This window comes from Cebidichthys violaceus, unplaced genomic scaffold, assembly GCF_023349555.1.
Source record: "Cebidichthys violaceus isolate CVI_PGR_0920_01 unplaced genomic scaffold, fCebVio1.0.p SCAF_4, whole genome shotgun sequence".
NCBI lineage: Eukaryota > Metazoa > Chordata > Actinopteri > Perciformes > Stichaeidae > Cebidichthys > Cebidichthys violaceus.
Window position 1 is genome coordinate 17301208 of NW_027176594.1, and position 20461 is coordinate 17321668.

The window sequence follows — 20461 nt, forward strand, 5'->3', positions numbered from 1 at the left end:
ATCACTATTAACCATTTTCCATGTTATTTCCCTTACAGTCTGTTTTTCCCCCATTTAGACTTTTCAGATCCTCCCGACTGCAATAAGTCAGAATATTTAATTTTAACTTTATTGACACACACAACAGGACAAAGGTAGCCAGACAACTACTTTATATATTTGAAGTAAACGCGTTACCCTCTCACAACACTGTGTGTAAATTGAAGGAACAGATCCAGCCAACAGTCCTGGCATCAGAATCCCATCCCGATCTGCATCATATCTCCTGGACACAACGACTTTCCTTTGAATATCTGGCAGTATCTCTCAAAACACTCAAATCCAGCATTAACTATTCAAATGGCCATTTTCAGGAAAAGTGAATACATTTAGTAGCCTAGTATTTGTGGCAAGTTTACTCCCATTTTACTTGTGCATTTCCATTTTATGCCATTAAATACTTCACCTCCACTACATTCCAGAGGGACAAACTGTCATGCTACTTAAAAATTGATCTGACAGCTATTGTTACTGCTTACATTACAAAAAGTACAAATACAAAAATGACGATCCTATAAAATGTGTTGTTGTAGAATCAACGACGCACTTACTTTTTAGTCTTTTAAACTTTCAGCACAAAAGAAGACAGAGTACACACGGCTCTATAAAACACAATGCTGTGAGGCCCAAACAGCATAGTTTTATTGCTCAGCTTTCTGCAAGGGTACAAGAAGTTTATTACTTTGCTTCTCTATTGTACTTATGTACAGGTGTCAGTTACACGCTCACAGAGCAGCTGATGTGAAAAACTATGAACACATACAGTATACTGTAATAAATACAAAAACAGATAGGAAATCAAAAGAAATAAAACATGGTGCCGTTTTTAAAAAAAGAAAAGATTTTTTTTTTTTACTGTTTTGTACTGAATTTAATAAAGTCATTCTCACACACGCGCACTAATCTGTACTTAAACTGTGGGGAAAGTTGAACGTTACACAGCTTGTTCTGGTTGGTAACCAATTAAACCAGCATTAAAGTCAATCATTTTGGCCAGAACTGGCTCTCAATCTATTCAGATTCATCAGATCAGGCTAGACACAAATCTCTTCCCATCACAGATGTTCGAAGCTTGAAAAAGTTAACGATTTGTCCTTCACTTTTTCACAACCTGCTACATTTTTGAAAATGTCTGACCAATGTTGCTGCTTTACTGGGGAAAAGTGGGATTTCCCCCGCCTGGAAGCTCTCAACCCCCAAAACGTTTGCACTGAAGACTGAACCAGCCAGAAAACATGGTGCCAACAAAAAGTTACAAAGAGCAGAAGTGGACTGTGTGCACTGGACAAACATACATGTGTGCATATCAAGAACGTGTGTGTGTGTGTATATATATATATACGTGTGTGTGTGTTATCTACATATAAAAAAAAAGCTTGATCAGTCCATTAACTATTCGGTAAATAGAAGGAAGTGTCTGATTATAACTTGAAGCCCAAGTATGCATAAAGTGTGCAAAAAAAAAAAAAAAGTATAATGCATTTCTTTTCTGCCTCCGAGTCCGGTACTTAAAGGTAAAATCAAATAAATCCTATTTAACTGTACAAAGACGACAATTTCATGTGTTTCTGTTTTGTCTCAGGACTACAAAAAAACAAACAAACAAAAAAAAACTCTGAGCATCTGCTAACAAACTGTTCATGGTTACAAATAAATGCAGGCAGTATACATATAATAATAATAAAAAAACAAAACATTTAACAGATTTTTCCAATTCAAAAAGTTTTCAAAGAGTAATAATTATGCAAATAAATAGGCTTCATATCTTCAGCGTCCATTCATGCAGAGAGGTTTTCTTTGGATGGAGGCTGTGGTGATGGCGCTGCTCCTCACTGGTTTTTGGGGAGCTTTCATGTTGGTTGAACATTTTCACCATGTAGCACCCAGGAGCTCAGCAGCACTCAACCTCCAACATTTGCAGCTCTGAGGGTTTGAGGCCACCATCAGCATTCAGTCCATTTCGTCGCTTTTAAAAAAAAAAATTAAAAAAAAAAAAATTCATGTTGCAACCAGACCGCTCCTGTGCAAATGAAATAACATTGTTGTCTTTGCTGTTTGGAAATCAGCAGCGGCACAGACCTCCAGAGCAGCAAATTGGTGTGTGTGTGTGTGTGTGTGTGTGTGTGTGTGTGTGTGTGTGTGTGTGTGTGTGTGTGTGTGTGTGTGTGTGTGTGTGTGTGTGTGTGTGTGTGTGTGTGTAAATGAAAGCGATTGACCAATAGAAAGCCTCACTTTAAACTGCCGACCTTTAGGCTCCATCATGGGTTGAAAGACAGAACCTCCGAAACATAGTTTTCATTACAACCAGATTTACCTCTCGTCACACACTAGCCTAATAAATGTAAAACAAAAAAAAACAAAACTTCACCTGAGAATGCAAAGAGGTCTGTGACAGACACCAACATGCTTGCATTTAAAATCGAACAGAAAGAAAAAGCAACCATATACAAAATAGCTATGCATTTGTACATATATACTCAAAAATTACAGGTGTATAGATACATTTTACTCCGTATATTTCTAATGAAGTTACATAGCAAATGAAATGATATATTTCAATCTAATGTGAAGAAAGCACTCCTGCCATCGCTGCTCAGTTTGTAAAGTGCTCTAAAGTGACAAGGGAGAGAGAAAGAGATACTTCTGCCTTTTTTAAACCGAGGATGGGACTGAAAATAGACGCCTGACTTGAACAGCTCCTCATCAAGCCTGGTCCCATCTGGACAGTTGTGCCCTTTAACATATGATCTGACGGGAGGTGTGCTGGGTTATACTTGTAACTGCCGGAGACAAATGTGAGAGAAAAGGAAGACGAACCAGGCTCGAAAAGTGAGGTTCAATCGTCTCTGCAGCTTTAAATATGGGACACTGTGCTAGTAGAGATAATGGGGACTCATCTATAAACTGTTTAACTTCCTTGCAGACAAATGTTTAAGCATGCAGAAACACGTTTACAAGCGCTGTGGCCACACTGAAGTGATTAAGGGTAAAAAAAAAAAAATTAAAATAAGATTCACACACTCCTTCATCGTCCCTCGTTGTTTTTAACAACCCACCATGAGCTCGACCCAAAAACACCACAAAACATCAGACCCACATCCAAGACAGCCTGCATGAGAATTTCAATGATATGGTTTTGCAGTTACAAAATGACTGCTGGTAATAAAATCAGACTAATTATCAAGAATTGCTGTAAAAAAAGAAGAAAAAGAAATCTAATCTGAATCTGAATTAGCTATCAATACATACCATTTTGGAATGAAACCCTTCAAATATCAAATAATTACACAGAGGTAGGATGAATTTGTGGTGCTACTACAAAATAAAGCACACCAACTCTGCAGCCATGAGGATTGGAAGGTGTATTGGTTGAGGTTAAGATGGCTGATAAGGGCAAGATATGGCTATCTGCAGTGTTAAAGATTCAGTAGCATGACAAGGAACAATTCAATCAGTTTAAATTGCAAAACAATAGAGTGACTCACTGCTCTCAGATGCCTAGGGACAATTTGGAAAACACTTTTGTAAGACGTTAAACTGTAAGTTGATAAACTACTTCCTGATCTGACAATATTCAAAGTGAGATGACCGGGCGGTGCCGCTTCTTTTTCCGAATGCGAAAAGGAGCCGTCAAAAACAACCTGCTCACTCACAGCTGTTGAAAAGAAATGCAGCCGCTCTTAACTGGCCAGCTGTTACTTTGCTCTCCGTATTTCACACAAACTACACCAAAACTGAACCCAAACAAATAAATGAATACAATTTAAATGACACGAGAGGACTCTCCAGCAGCTGTTCAAACAAGACATCGATGAGGGAAGAATGTGGAGAGCGGTGAGAGAAGAGGAAGACTGCAGGCTCCAAGTGAGCCTGCCGGTGCGTCGCAGTGACAATAATAGTCCATCAGAGTCCTGCACACAGTCGCACATGTTCTCACACACACACACACACACACACACACACACACACACACACACACACACACACTCTTTCTTTCTCTCTCTCTCTCTCTCTCTCTCTCTTTCTTTCTCTCCAACGTGTCTCTCATTCCACTGCGAAGCCACAGGTCTCCTCGATCGCAGTCAGCAGCTTGTCATATAGCTTGTCGTAGCTCTCGTAGGGCGGAATGTCAATCCGGTTGAAGCTGGAGAGAAGAGAGAGAGAGAGAGAGAGAGAGATCATATGAATGAAGCGATGAGAGACTGAGAGGTATTGTTTTGGTGCCTGCAGGTGTATGTGACACACACCAGGTATGGGCTTTGGGCAGGTTGTTGGCGTTGGCATCGATCTGATGAATGGTGAAGAGTCTGGGCCCTGCAGCACCTGCAGTCAAAACACAAAGGGGACGCATCAGGTGTAGTTCAGCATCAACTCACACTGTGAAGTTACCCACCATCATCTCCGCTAACAACGTCCTGACACCTCTTTAATCTAGCCTCTGCTGCGTTAGCCAAGGACGGACCACTGTTTCATCTTTTGCTGCTCAGAAATATGCTCCTTGAGCATATTTCATTCCTTGTCCACTGCAGGCTTTCCAAGATAAAGATATTAAAGATACCCGTCTATTTTAGAATACGGACAGAAAATGATCATGTTTCAACGTTGTTGTTTTTTTTAAATTACAAAAGAATCCTTCTGTGAGAAGTGAAAGCTGGTGGAACAGAAGCTAAACCAGAAGTAAGGCAGGACCTCAACTCTCTAAAGTTAAAACCTTAAGGACTGGAGATGGAGAGCCAGCTGAGAGACATGTCGTCATACACAGAGACAGATAAGTACCCTGTAAAGCCTTGAAGCCTTGCAGTGGGACTCTGGATGAACCAGTAACAAACTGCAGCAGCCGGGCCCTCCTCTCCTCGTCAAACGACTCCACGGCTTTCCAAAACCACTTGACGATGTTGCTGTCGGGGGTGCAGTGCTTCAGACGGGTGTTGGACTTCCAGTCAGAGATGTCAATCTTTCCCAGGCCACACACTATCAGCTGAAGGTAAAGAGGGAGATAGAAACTTAATTAAGACAAGTGCACCTCAGGTAATAATTGCATCTTGGAAAACATAATAGATGTTTTTCATCTTGTACCTCCAGCTCTTTTTCATCAAAGGATTTGAGCAGGTGTTGAGGAATAACCTCATTGAAGCCTTTCTGCAGAGCCAGAAACTGAGCCTCGATGCCATGCAGGAAACGCCAGTTCACATACAACCTGCAGAGAACATGAGAGAGGAGTGAGTGGGGGAACCACAGAGGGGAGTGTGTCAGTTCATTTAACACTTGAGGGACTGCAAATACAGATTCATCCCCATGACACTGAATTACTGTCGTGACAGTGCTGCATGGCACTTGTGTGGGCTGAAACTGAACCTGCTTACCTGACATACTCCTTCTTGGTGTCCTCTGTGACTGGGACGCTCTTGCCATTGGGCTTGAGCTCATGTTGGATGATTTCTCCGTAGGCATTGTGCTCTACACAGAAAGTGTGGTCCAGGACGCCAGTGATGTCATTGTCCCTGAAGAGGAGGGAGGGCAGGTTAGAGAGAGAAGGTATGCAGCAAAAAGAATCGCTCAGCTTCTGCAGGAATGATTTCTCTTAGTTTCATTCCCCCCCCCCCATTATTTTTAGGATTCGGTCCAACAAAATGAAGATCATTGCAGCATCCTCATGTGGAACACCTTGCATCAAAACATGCAGGAGAACATCTAAACCAGCACGTCTGTATATTGTTGAGATCAGATGTCATCAGCTTCACTGGCAGAAGAGGGCGCCACAGTCACTAGACGACAGTGTGGTCCAGCTTGTGTGTGCATCTTAAGTATATGTCCCTATGCTTTTTATGCATATATGTATGCATTTGTTTGCAGGTGTTCCATGTCATAACAGGAAATAACCGCTTTCTGAATGAATTTACAAAACTACTAAATATCATCACAGCAGTATCACTTCCATAAGCTTTTCCTCCAACTTTGGGTTGCTAGTGAGAGAATTTAGAAAAATAATGGGTTGCCTAGAAACAAAAAAAGTCTTACAGGATCCAGACAAGGCTGTTGTGGAGGTCCGGGTCGACAGACTCCATATCGTCCAGCGTGATCGGTTTCCCCAACAGCTGTTTGTAGAAGGGCAGAGTGAAGCCTCCGTCGATGTAGTGGCCGTGGAACACCGCCATGCCCATGATGCGACCCACGAAGTGGAAGTATGACAGGTGCTCCTGCACATTAAAACAGGGATGTTGTTATGAAGGCTGTCACTCATATCGTATCATTTTTAATATTATATCAGATTCAGATCATACAGCGTCAGTTTTTACGCAATGCCAGGACCTAAGAGTTACATACAGGAGAGAGACATTGCTCTTTTAAACATCCATTTACATAAATAAATCATTATGAAACTATAACCATAAATCTCTCATAAACCTTTCTTTTAAATCCACATGAAATCCAAAGTGTCCCATGGCAGATGAAATGAGAGATTTGCTGCCCATTAAACTAGGCTAAGCAGTTTTTTAAAGTAATGAATTTTATTTAGACATCAGAACAGCACCCTTGTAGAAAATAAATGTTTCTGTCCGCATCCGATGACTGGCTGGATACATAAATTATCACCACATGTCTTACAAGTTTTATACGCCTATAAAACAAAATAATTCCTACCGGGTTGACAGCAGAGTCGGGGTTAATCTGTAGAGTGTAGATGTCATCTCTGGAGTACTGGAACAGGCCGTAGTAGGGGTTCAGCATCTCATGGGACAGCAGGTATAACCATTCCCTAAGACACAAACACGGATTGACTGTGACAAAATGTACTTCAAACAAGCATTAAAAAAAAATGTTTGCTGACATTTAAAACCACATAAAAATAAACTGTGACTAAATACCTTGCTACTCCGCCATAGTCCAGTCCCTCTTCTCCTCTGAATTTGATCATCAGTCTTTTCCAGAGATCCTTTGGACGCATCTTCATCACCTGCCGGTACGACTCCTACGATTCAACACGCACAGCAAATTTATTACAATGCAGCATGAACAAGAGATTTACCATCTCAAAACATGACCTCTACAGTATAATTTGAGGGACATCACTACCGGTGTTGACATTTTAGCGACTTTCTCGCTAGATTTGGTGACTTTAAAGAGCCCTTTAAAAAAAAGCAGCTTGCGACATAGAGAGTGACTTTTTAAACGTTTCTCCTTTAAGGGAGTCGCCAGTATTTCTCAGTGAATTTGAACTAATGTGGCTCTCTGGACTGTGTTCAGTGGGGCAGACTCAAACCTAAAACAAAACACATATTACTAACAATAAATCTTACTATTAAGAGAATTGATCCCAGTGCATCCTGTGAATTCTGTCCTTGCCTCCCTCCAGGCTAGTTAAACAAATAGTAAGTGTATTTCCTTTTTGTCATCGCTCTGCCTGTCCTCAGTAAACAACATCCTGCCGCAATAACAGTAATGCTGCAACAGTGAAGGCATGATAGAGATTAGGCTGCACAGAGTCAGCTGTAAGACGCTATTAAAAAACAAATGTTTTCAATAGTCTAAACTCAAGTTATCCAACATGTTGATGAGCAAACATATTCGTGTGCAAAGTGTACAAAACATTGATAGCCTCCATTGAATCACTGATGGAATGTACACTGAGCGAAACACTTTTCTGTTGATTGCATTTCAACTTGTGGCACAGAACCCATGTAGATAGGAGACCAGACTAGAACCATTTTAAGTAAATGCGCACATTTGCGTGAACACACTGCCAGCGGTTAACTGTAGCACTGGTTCCTGCACAAAAACCCCAAGTGGATCTGCAGGGCTGGTTTTTGCACTTAACTTTCCCCTTCCACAGCTGTCACGTAGAAGGAGGATGAAGTCATATTTTTCATTGCTCAACTTGTAGTTATGAAGTTATGTCTGGCCTCGAATACTTGCCACTGCTGCCTTAGCTCCTTTCCTCCCACCCTCCCCTCTCCCCCATCTCTTTAGCTGCTGAAATCATCCAGAAAGAATGCCTCGCTTTGGTAGAACAAATGATTGGGAGAGCAAGAAAAAGAGAGACAGAGTAGGAGAAGAAAAGAAACAGAGAAATCGTGTTTTTTTTTTTTTTTTGTGCTGTTGTGAAGGCCTTTCTGTTCTGCTTTTCCCTGAAAATCATAAAGCGGTTATGAGTAGTGGTTCTGTGCTGCCCTGGGCCCTTTCCTGGTGCACATCGTAAATGGGGTGAAAGAATGCCTGTAAAATGCAAAGATCTGGGTTTGTGATTCTGCTATTGTTTTCATGGACGTGTTCAGTTGGCATGTCAGCATGTGATGCTTTTGTGAATGCCAGATGGTAAATTCTATGAACCCATGGTCAATGCACATTATAGGAAAATTCATGGAAAATTCTGCGTTTGCATTCATTCAACAGTCAACCCAATGTTTCCTTTTATGGTTTAGAGCACATCAGAAATTTGAGGTTGCCTTTCAAACAAATCATAGTGGTTCATAATAAACATGAAGAGAGGTAGTGTTTGTATTCCTCTTGAAGTTTTCTAGTCTTCTAGAAAGAGCATGAATCTACTAAAAAAGCGCATTGTTAACATGTTTATGTGTGAAAATGTCATCCTCTACGTAAGTGTGAAGCTGTTGTTTTTGTTTCTTTTACCTCAAATATCTCTTCACGGCAGACCTCGATGCGGCAGTGGCCGGCCTGGGGCTGCTGCTGAGAAAGTTCCTGCCGCAGGATCTTCAGCTTCTGCACCAGGTCCCTCTTGTACTTGGGCACCGTCAGACACTCGGCCTCCTCGGGCAGCTGGGCTGGGGACAGGGCTTGCTGAGGGACGCCGGGGCCACCCTGGTCCTTCAGCGGAGGCGGATGACTGGAGGGATAATGTGGTTCAAGGGGAGGTGTGGGACGAACAGTCAAGGAGAGATTGAGGAGGAGGAGGAGGAGAGAGATGGAGGGAGATCAACAAGGTATGAAAGGGCAGATAGGTGACAAGAAGGGAGGGCAGAGGGGAAAAGACAAAAAGGTGAAGAGTAACATGTCAGTACGATTCACCATTCACCTGAACAGTAGTATTAAACAGTTTGACTGAAGGTGTATCTCAGCCATTTACTGTCAGATAGTCATAAGTATTAGATTTTTGTTTCTTGGATGCTGCTTTGACTCCAGTTGAGGCAACAGATTTATACAAGAAGAAAGAGAGATGTGTCCTGTAGAGAAATCCCCAACTCCTCCATCTCAAATATCTGCTGAACGAGGACGTTTTGTAAGACATTCCCTCTCCAGCCCTCACCCTCCTCGCTCCTCTAACCAGAGCCCTAAGCCCCGAGTAAATCTGATCCAGACCCATGGACAGGCTGGGCCTTTGAGCGGACCTTTGGTAAATATCACCACCAGGAAAGACAGAGAGAAAAATAAATATACAAAGGAGAGTGGGTTAAGAGTAGCTGGCACCTCTGGCTAACTAATGTTCTCTTCCTCATCACACATTTCTCTTCATGTCTAACATATCCAACTGTAATCATTTTAATTTCCCCTCAATCATTACTCCGGCTGTCGAGCATAAAGACGCTGACAGCCAAGGTTGATTAGGCATCCCTGCCCACCACCAACCACAACTGGAACTTCCATCGTCCGACCGCTGGAGCTGCCACCCTTCCTCGTACTTTGAATGTTAAGGGGGGGAAAAAAACCACCAACATTTCTGTAAACTTCCAGTCTCGTTTCCGTCGACTCGCACAAACACTGAAGATGCCTTTCTTTTAGCTGCAGACGATAATCTGATAAATGAAGATTCCAGCCATTGCTCTGAGTTCATGTTTGCCTGGCCAAAGTGCAGCCTTTGTTTTGCAATTTAGCAATTTTCACGACAAGAAAGCAAAGTGTGGTAAAGGTGTGAGCAGGGAAGTATGCCTGTTGCACAGCGGACCGGGGAACTAAATTCAAGGAACTTAGCTCCTGACCGTTATCCCCTTTTTTCCTCTCTTGACATTCAGGGCCTTTATATTCTAAAACGGATGAGACGACTATAAAATACAATCTTGGCAAAAGTGTGCCATGGTCAATGTTCTAGTCTCCTCCAGCCCTCATTGTGGTGTTGGTGGTGGGATGCCTGGGTGGGCCTCGTAAAAACATAATCCATCCCTCCCTTCAACAGGACAGCAGCCCTCATTCTCCTGTGAGGAGACGCTGAGCCAGCACAGGATTTCTTTAAAAGAAGCTACTGTCCTCTGCTGGGAGTGGAGCGTCGAGGCTGCTGTTGGCTAAACAAAGACTGAATTGGTGTATAAAAAGGAAGGAGAAACCTTCTAAGGTAGCAGTACATAGCCACCCACTTATTCCGACACTTGTACATTTGGGTTCTCTGGTTCAGTCGGTTGAAAAAGGCCTCAACTATTTGGGCTTTCCAAACTAAACGGGTGCAGTGTTTCGCCAGTCTATCCCTGTATAATCAAGTCTGCTGCTATTTATTTTATTGGCAGGCACTAGCATGTCAAAGAAAGGGTAAGACTGCAACAGAGCAGTCCCGAAAACCACTTTAGGAAGGAGGGGGGAAAGAAAAGATGGCCTTAAAACAAAATCGAATGAGTTGCTTTTGGCTAGAAGGCTGAAGAACCATATAATAAAGCATAATTTCAGCGCACTTCTTTTTTCCCCTTCTGAGGGCACAATGTAATTAAAAATACGTTTCGACATAGTTCGTCGTCTATGGTTTCCAAACGGGACGAGCTCTGCATATTTTATGGTAAATATAGAAAATACAAGCACAGCAAAGCTGAAAATCTGCTCGAGCCAAAAGAGAGAAGTGATTCCTACTGGTTTGACAGCTTGAGTAAAATACTACTTGGGGAGAAATATAACTTTGAAATTCAATATCAGAGCCAAAGGATTTTATAATTGTTATTCCAAGGTGGAAGGAGCAGAAGGAAAAGAAGCTGGAGAAGTCAGTGAACATTTGCCAGAACTGGGTCAACGGCACCTGAACCTGCAGAGTCATGATAGTCCTCCATCCTCTTACTGTATTTGCAGGGAGGCAGACTGGGTGTGTGTTAGGTGAGGGAGTGCATGCACAAGAGTGGGTGCTTGTGTGTGTGTGTGTGTGTGTGTGTGTGTGTGTGTGTGTGTGTGTGTGTGTGTGTGTGTGTGTGTGTGTGAGAGAGAGAGAGAGAGAGAAAGTGTACTTCTTTTTCATGGCAGCTGCCACAGGTGGGCTGTAATGAGTGTTGAGTAGGTGTAGCGGCGTTAAAGTCACACCAGCCACCCCAACACACCCACTCTGACCCCCACCCAGCCTAGAGAATCAAAGGGCCCTTTATGAGTCTGAGTATCAGCTGTTGCATTGCTCTTTTTATACTTGCCTGAAAAGCAGGAGAAGACAGAGAGCTTGGCCAAACAGTGAAGTCAAAGTGTGTGTGCGCATGCATGCGTGTACAGATTTCTTTATTTGGACAATTTGTGTTTTGCCAATAAATGGGTGATCTCTAACATTGTTCCCACCTACCAAACTACCACATCAGCACCTTTCAATTGGTTTAAAAAAAAAAAAAATACAGGAAGTACAGGAAATGAGCAGCAGACGGACTACAGTGATGACACTGGCTTCTGATAAAAATATGCTGCATTAGACAACTCTTTCCAGGAATAACGAATGAAAGCTTTGCAAAATGTTTCCATTAGAGCAGAAAGTTCCGCAGATTGTTTTCTCTATTTTGACTTATAAATTATAATGCATACAGCATATATGACGGCAAAAAAGCAGATGGCGCCGACTACACAGTGCAGTACATTGTGCATGCAAATAAAAATATGGATTTAAGATTTCAATTAGCCAGACTGCGGCCCTGTACTCCCGTTTACTCCGATACAGGCGGCCCTTTAATGCAACACATGCAGACAGATTTACCCTGCTATACAAATACATGGTTTAGATGACTGGAATTTACTGTATCATCAAGTTACACGGGAGGTTTGAAAAGTACAGTTGATATATCAAATACTGTATATATTTTACACACACACACACACACACACACACACACACACACACACACACAGCTTACCCAATAATTTGCATTTATATTTATCTTTCCCATGTTAAATAAAACACATACCCATAATGTACCAAATATAATATATAATCTCTTGTAAAAACATCAATACAGATGTTGATATAAATGTCATGAAGAGTTATAACTTGGTTGGGAAAATACCTGCTGATGCCCACTAAACCTAAATCCAGCAGCAACTAAAAATACCTTCAGCAAACACTGATGTAATCTTTCAAACATATACTATGTGCTGGTGCAAGGGACGAAGCCAAGTATGTGAGAGACAGTGTGGCAGACCACAGTAATGTAGCTGTGTCTGACTGTCTGACAATTCAAGGCCTTCATTAGTCAAAGGGCAACGGCAACGGGGTCGTCTGAGTCACCTCCACACCGAGAGGCCACCTGGAGGATCAGTAGACTGAGGTGCAAACTGCAGACTCACAATGATGTAATGTCAATTCTGTTCCACTTACAGACACCACACAAACCGGTTCTACAGACTTGGGGTAAAACCTGAAACCCACTAAAAAAACAAAGTGGGTTAAGAGATACATGGTAAATCCAAAAGTGTTACGTTCTGTTCCCACCAAAAAAAAAAAATAGTTCACAGTTTGCAGTTTGTGTGTATATACTCATGTCCAGTATGTGTTAACAGACTGCTGTCTCCTCCATGCGTCCCCCATGTGGCCAGTGTAATTCTGCTTGCTGTTGTTTTTGTTTATGGACATGCCGTCAGTGTGTCAGGTGTTTACAGTTGGCTTGTCCCCCAGTAAACACTCCAACATGATGTCTGTGTTGTTGAGACCATTAAGCACACCCAATAACATTTTAAGAGCCCTACATTTAAATTGCGTTTTTAGACAACTGCACTACGCAATCTATTCTAAGACTGCTCTGAGGAGTTTTTTTGACAATTAATTAACTGAGGCCATTTTTCTCGACATTGAATCATTTCAAAAAACATATTTCGGCTGAAGCGATGTCGCCAGTTTTTTTGGTCAAACAGACTAACTTTGCTCAACAGATGGGATTGTGCTCATTAACCTTTACAGTTGGCTTATTATACAATTTAAACTTCTTATGATAAAATTAAAAACTAAAAAATATTTCTCTCCCGAATGACAAGTTTGACTTTTGCACTCTTTGAAATACAGTTGACTGAAAGGAACAGTGTGTAGGATTTAGGGAGACTGTTTTTGGCACAAATGGAATATAATATTCCTAACACGCTTTGAAAGGGTAGGTTGGGTTCAGGTGGATGGAAACTACAACATCACCTCTAGATGCCACTGCATACATTTTTTTTTCAAGAATCTGAAATACAAACACTTCAAATTTGGCTAGATCAACATTTTTCTCCAGAAAAAGGCCAAATAAGTATATATACACTTACTTTACTCATGTTTCAAGAGTGTTGGACATTGCACATTTAATGCTGTGACACTGTGACTGTAGACAGTGTGCGTTTTCAATTTTATTTTTGTTAATCAGTGTGTATCACGGAAAACTGAAATTGGAATTAGAAATTGGCTCGTTAATTTTGACCTTTTCCAAGTTCTAAAACGTTGTCTGGACTCCTTCAAATGTCTCCTAATAAGGACTCAGACAAGCAGTTAATGATGCTGACTGGATAACATAGCTGAGCTTCAACTCACAACCAGAGGCTGTTCTGACACATATGGATACTATTTGACCAAATGACCAGATGTTGATTTCCCAAACATGTCTGTCGTGCCAGCCGCTGTTATTGAAAGGGGTTTTGACTAAGAATTTGCACTAAAAAAGCAAAAGGGGAAAAATCTCCAAATCTCTCCGTGTTCCTCTTGTTCTAATGATTCCTGCCTCACACACTGGCAGGCGAAAAGTACAGGGAGCTCCCTGACAGCCAAAATACACGAAGAACAACCCTAAAATTCAGCTTATCATATCAGGGATTTGCATTGCTCACAGGTTCCTTCCATACAAATATCACAACTCTGCTAGTTGTCATTTTCTCTAAAATACTCAGTAGAAGAGCTAACACACTACAAAAGAATCTATGTGTGTTTGGCGAAGATATGAAAACTGGTGCTAAGCTAACAGCTGCTGTGCTAACATGTGTTTAGTATTATTTTCCAGAGCGGGGTCAGCCTCACTGGGCCTCTCCGCTGGCTTAGCTGCCTACGAGATTATCTTCAGTGCAGGCAGACTGCTGACAGACAGCACAAACACACTGAAAGATGGACTGACAGCCCCAGACACGGACAGCCTGCCTGTGTGTGTGTGTGTGTGTGTGTGTGTGTTTTGAATGACATCCACATGAAAGTCAACCCTGAGGAAGGTTATGCATGTATATACACTACACACGTTGGACATTCCCTTGTGGAAAAGTATCTCAGTCAGCATTAACAGTGTGTGTGTGTGTGTGTGTGTGTGTGTGAGAGAAGCTTTGAGTGACTGGCTGCTGAAACTGCTTTATACAGACGGCTGGGGCGAGTGTATGAAAACGTCTGTCAGTCTGTGTGTGCTGATTGCAATGTTCACATGCACATATGTCATAGACCATGTGCATGTGTGCATACACAGTTTATTGCCTGCATGCAAGTATGTGAACACACATGTAAGTCTGCGTGTGCGTGCGTGCGCGTATGTGTGTGTGTGTGTGTGTGTGTGTGTGTGTGTGTGTGTGTGTGTGTGTGTGTGTGTGTGTGTGTGTGCGTGCGCGCGGCGCGCGTGTGCGTGCATGTGTGTGTGTGTGCGGGGGTTACCTGAGGTTAGTGTTCTGGCTGTCCATGGCCACACGGGAACCATTTGGACTTGGGCTGCCCGAGGAAAACAGGAGGAAAACAGTGAGGAAAGGAAAAAGAAGGAGAAAAGGGCACAAAAAGAATGTGAATGACAGAGAAGAGGATTGGAGCATTAAAAAAACAAGGGACAGGATTAAACAGGACAGACGAGACAAGAAGAGAAACAGAAGAAGGAGAATAAAAAAAGAAGGCCAAATACAGTGAGAGGAAATGGATGAAGAGATAGCAAAGAGTCAGTGTGAAAAACAGAAAAAGGAGGAAGGAGAAAAAAGAGGAAGACAAAAAATTTAAGGTCAGATTAATGAAACCAAGACAGCCATCAGTGATCATGTTATTCAGCATCCCAGACAGGAGTCATCATTTATAAAACATAAAACAATAAGCTGATAACAATCCTGCTAACAAAATCCAAACCAAGACAGACAATACAGTTGTGTGTCCGTAGTGCTTTAGAGCCTTAACGTATAAAGGTTGCACATGGACAGCACAATGAGAATCATCCGCTCATTTGTTGTGTTTCCCTAAAAATGTCTGATTTTCTTTTCCAGGTCATTTGCCTTAATTTGCCAAATAAATTAAACTCTTTGCACGTTCAGCTTGTTAGAGGGTCTGTGGTATTTTAAATGGCTACAAAGTAAATGGCTGTAATTTACAATACCTTGGCTGCAGTTGTTTTACAGCAACTTTTGTTTTTGTCCCCGCTAGTTTAAGTTCTCAGGGTAGAGGGGACTGTTAACAACATTTGCATACGGCAACATATTTGACTTCTGCTTTGGAAGAGTTTAAGTGTTGTGTTGAAGTACACTGTTGCTTTTATCTAGAAAGACAGAAGTGCAAACAGAAACTTTGTCTATGTCTTTGGTAACACAAATCTAAACCACAGCCAAGTGATGGCTTGAATATCCTGTCCTGAGGACTCAAACGCATCAATGACTTATACACTCACTTGAGGACACGATGCAGGTTAGCAGACAGTCGCGGGTCTGTGAACTGCGTTGTTCGATTGTTGTGGTCGACAAAGTAGACGCGACCCGTGGCCGTGTTTCTGATCTCCCAGCCTGGTGGCAGTGGACCCAGCTCCTCACAGTTCACATTGCTTAGGTCCCTGAACAAAGACAGTGGAAAGCATTAGAAAGAATGATGCGTGCGTGCATGCAGACATGCATACCAAAACAAACCAAACAGCGTTGATCAACGCACTCTGACTAGCTTCAGTGCTATATAACCGTTTGGCCTCAGATGGGAGAAAAAGTCCTCCTCTCATGGATAAAAGAGTTATAATGTAATTAACTGACTGAACAAACTCCTTGGATGCTGGTTCCATTCAGAGTCGCTTAAATTATTTTATGGCGGTCATATTTTACTGAAGTGCAAAATCAAAGAGGCCCAGCCCTGCTGTGGTTTTATAGATTTGTTGTTAGGAATAATGCATTGTTAGCTGCTTTTCTTAAGTTCAATGGTAACTTTTATATTAATAAGTTACTAAACTTTTCCTTTACAGCAGATTCACAGGACTCAAATCAGACCACTAGACCGGAGCTCTTAACAAACCAAAGAGCGTCAACAAAATGAACTTTGTTATTATCCTTCTGACAAAGTACTTGCTCTAATTTCTCGACTCTTCTTCTCTCCTACGCACCGACGTTCCTGTCAGTAGAAACCCTGATCTGGGACGATGTTATAGCCTGAGGATGACCTGTGCTTGTGTCTATGTGTTCATGTGTGAGCACTTTTGTCCTTGTGTGAAGTGAGGACACATCACTCAGGGACAAAGCACATGCCTCGCTGCTCTCATCACGACATACTGGGTCATTTTAGAAGCTCTGTCCAAAATGACCCAACCCAGAGGTTGCTGCTGCGTGCTGGAAGTTAAATGCATTTGCTTCATCACGAAGCAGCAGCTTCACCGAGAGACGGCCAAAAATGTATCGCAATAGCAGTGCCTGAAGTCTCTGGTGAATTAGCTAGCGGGCTATTGAGATTTGGTGAAACAGTTTGATTGAATGCCAGAACCACTAGCCTTTGGTGTGTTCAGCTCAACATCTGTCCAAAACATTTTCATCCAAATCCACATCGGATTCAGAGGTCATTGGTTTGGCTGACACGAACTGTGAGCATGAAATATGACTAATAAGAGTGTTTTTGAACACAACCCTGAGAAATTAGGTGAGAAATTAGGTCTGATCTAGACCAGTCTAGTCCAGTCCAGTCAGGTTTGGTAATATAGGTCAGTTTTTACAAAAGGATCAAAACATAACAGTCTGTCAGCACTGCAGAACATTTCTAATGTGTTTTTAGTCAATGTGTAGCTGAGATAATTATGACAACTTTAATAACTCCTAATAACATTCTTCAAAAGAAGCTTATATAGCCACTTTACAAATATGTACAAATCTGGTCAATAAACTGGAAAACAAAGGAGTTACCTGGGCACCCGAGGGTCATGCCAGGTGCTGACTCCAGTCTGTGTGTGGAGGAAGTAGACTTGACCCTGCTGAGTTGTTCTTTGCTCTAAAACAGAGAGAAGATTAATTGGAATTACTATGTCAGAAAGGCAAAAACAGCACTGAAACAAGCTTGGTCCTGTTGCTGGGGCAGTTGTTCTGTAGTCTAGTGGTGTGGGTACAAGCATGGACAGTGAGTTTTTGGAGAGGAGGAATTCTGTTTATGATTGATGTGACAGGAAAACCGCAGGGACAAGAGTTTCTTAAGGTGTCTGCCAATGTAATCAATTAGTTCCTCTCCAGTCTCGAGTAGGCCTAACCCAAGAGGATGGGGAAAATAAAACGCCTTCCATGAGTGTTTTTCCTTGCACAGAGTTCCTTGATGCATCCTAGTAGCCTTGTTTTCTTTTAAAGGTTGGTGTGTGTGCTCTGAAAATAATCCCTTCCCATTCCCATCTCCGAAACCAAAAGGAAAGGGAAAGTAAAATGCTCTCACTCAATCCAAACTCACTAAAAATATATATATATACTGTAAACAAATGGGGGAAGAAATCCAAAGAGAATGGACCATCACTGGCTTGTTGGATTCTTGCGTTTCATCCAGCTCATGGATGAATGGAGAGTGAGTGTTGGCACAAAGTGTGTGTGGTACACAGGCGTGGTGTTCGTGTGTGTATATGGACCTGCTAATCCATCACTGGCCCCCCACCCCCAACTTCTACTACTGGCACAACTCATTTCCTCTCTCCTCTCTCCTCTCTCTCTCTCTCTCCTCTCTCTCTCTCTCTCTCTCTCTCTCTCTCTCTCTCTCTCTCTCTCTCCTCTCTCTCTCCTCTCTCTCTCTCTCTCTCTCTCTCTCTCTCTCTCTCTCTCTCTCCTCTCTCTCCTCTCTCTCCCTCCTCTCCTCTCTCTCTCTCTCTCTCTCTCTCTCTCTCTCTCTCCTCTCTCTCTCTCTCTCCCCCCCCCTGGATCAGAGGGTTTAGCTGAGGAAGAAAGCTCACTAGCTGTTGGGCATCAGTGACTCACTTTGTCCGACCGTGGCCAGCCTCAGTGGACACAAAAGGACTCTTCAAAAGGGGGCACAGGTCCAACAGTGCCCTTCTAAATCACTGGCAAAGAGGACCACAGTTAAAATAATAATTGATTTGATATACTCTGCGGGTATTGTGGGCTGCACTGTGGCTGACTGCGTAAAGCACACATTTTCTGCATTCCAATGTTGGAAAATGTACTCATGTAGCACCTGAATTAATTTCCCAATGTGTTTTCTTGCCATGAGTAAGGGAATTACAGACGTAAAAAAAACTACCACCAATAACCTAAAGTGCCTTCTCTGAGCTAAAGAGAGATGAATACCCTGCTTGCCCTCTTTCTCCTCACAGAAGGATTATCAGTCTGCTAACAGGAGAGGCGAGGACAGTAAAAGAGAGAAGAGAAGAAAGGAGGGGAGAGGAGAGGCACACAGCAAGTGTTGATTGCAGTTGTCATGATGTGGTGCTGTGGTAAGGGGTGTGAGCAGGGTTTGCTAGAGAACCTTTGAGTGAGCCCAAGGACAGCAGAGAGACCGACAGAGAGAAAACAAAAGGATGAAAGAGGATGTTCAAAGTATCACTTCCTCCAGGCTACAGAGAAGACACCACCAAAGGAGCAGCTCACCACGTCTTTCAGCGCATAGTTTTGTGGGTTAGGGCTGGGACTTCATCTCCGCTTGCCTTTTTGATATCAGTGACACGTGTAATTAAACAGTTCACTATGACTGCAGCATACTATCTTATGTACCAGCTAGTTAAAAGCATTCACTTGGTGTCCTAGGTGCTAAGTATTCCCCTGAAATGTCACCTTGTCTACCAGCAGGAGGGCCCTTTGCACTGTAGTTGCACTGAAACATATTGTCATAACATGTAAACGTCAACACTGATTAACCGTAGTGACAAGGCTGAGCTCTGTCAAATGTAACCAACATCTGACTGGGTGCAGTCAGATGTGTGACCTTATATGATACTGAACGGCAGAAGGCCCTGAATGCCCTTTCCAGAGCAACGGCTTCAAACAGCTCATGTAGATAGCATAAACTATTTACATGCTTCTAACCGCCAGCCAACACACTGCAAAACGTTCCACAAAAGACGCTTCATGGTTTAGCAGCTACATGATTGGATCACCTTTGTAATCGCATGACCATAACAAGACAGCCTCTTTTTTTTTTTTTTTTTTAACAATGGTGCTTTCACTGCTCAGATTGATGAAGATTGATACAAAACGTAACAATTTATTGAGACCATCTCTTCCTATTTCACCAGATTGAATAAATGGTAATCAGCTAGCGAAGTGAGTGTGTATGCGAGTGTGTGTGTTGCAGCTCGGCCTCTCACCATAACCCTCAGGCAGGTCAGGTGGTGTGTGCAGGTGTGTTCGACTCATGTAGTTGCGATGCCGCTGCGATCGGACCCGTCTCTCCTGGATCCGCTGTTCGCCCGGTGGGCAGCTGGCCTCGGCCCCATTAACAGGCGTCATCACTGGCGTGTTCTCGTCCACCACACAGCTCAGCGGCCGCCCTGACGGGCTGGAGTACTCCGACGCAGGCCTGGGTAAGAGTAGTGAGTGTGCATGTTCATGTTAATGCAGTGTAATCTTAATCTCTTTTTTTTCAAGTTATAAGATACATTTAACCATTTCATAACAAATCAGAAGAGAATAAACACTTTAAATGTTGAAGAGCATTGGGGCTAAACAACACCAACTTTATTGCTGTGAACTGGATGAATAAATTGACATGAACACAAATGTTTGTTTTCATTCCAAAGAGTTACATCCATGGTAGAGTGTTTTAAATGAGGTTTTGGTGAATGTATGCGTATTTCATCTGCTTTCAGGATGTGGAGGGTGCATTATAGGTGTGCTAAGGCAGTGATTCTCAACGGGTGGGTCGCGACCCACCCGTTTTCAGTGGGTCGCGGACCTTTGCCTGGAAAAAAAATAAAATCAAAAAATCTTGTGCTTTTATTTTGAAGGGGATTTTTTATGCAGCGGAGTTATTCACACTCCTTAACAGTATTTGGCGTTAATGCCTTGTAATGCTAATAGACACCCACCATTTCACAGTATAGAAGAACACCCACAAAGTTTGTACGACACCGACTACATGAGGTATGGATTTTCTTACAGTGAGGACAAA

The 20461-nt window shown here is 42.4% G+C and overlaps 1 protein-coding gene across 1 annotated transcript in view; it reads right to left on the reverse strand.

Annotated features, from left to right (window-relative positions):
* Nucleotides 1–640: 640 nt before the first annotated feature.
* The window catches only part of LOC137884803 (E3 ubiquitin-protein ligase SMURF2-like), a 53953-nt gene continuing 34132 nt past the window's right edge, over nucleotides 641–20461 (reverse strand). Inside the window, exons 8-20 of the mRNA XM_068726822.1 lie at nucleotides 19659–19870; nucleotides 17269–17353; nucleotides 15789–15947; nucleotides 14804–14857; nucleotides 8668–8881; nucleotides 6906–7009; nucleotides 6682–6796; nucleotides 6058–6236; nucleotides 5403–5540; nucleotides 5116–5236; nucleotides 4816–5017; nucleotides 4287–4362; nucleotides 641–4183 (exon numbers count right to left, since the gene is read on the reverse strand). Of these exons, the coding sequence (XP_068582923.1) occupies nucleotides 4084–4183; nucleotides 4287–4362; nucleotides 4816–5017; nucleotides 5116–5236; nucleotides 5403–5540; nucleotides 6058–6236; nucleotides 6682–6796; nucleotides 6906–7009; nucleotides 8668–8881; nucleotides 14804–14857; nucleotides 15789–15947; nucleotides 17269–17353; nucleotides 19659–19870 (1759 nt within the window). The 3' untranslated portion in view covers nucleotides 641–4083. The remainder of the gene's footprint in view (nucleotides 4184–4286; nucleotides 4363–4815; nucleotides 5018–5115; nucleotides 5237–5402; nucleotides 5541–6057; nucleotides 6237–6681; nucleotides 6797–6905; nucleotides 7010–8667; nucleotides 8882–14803; nucleotides 14858–15788; nucleotides 15948–17268; nucleotides 17354–19658; nucleotides 19871–20461) is intronic.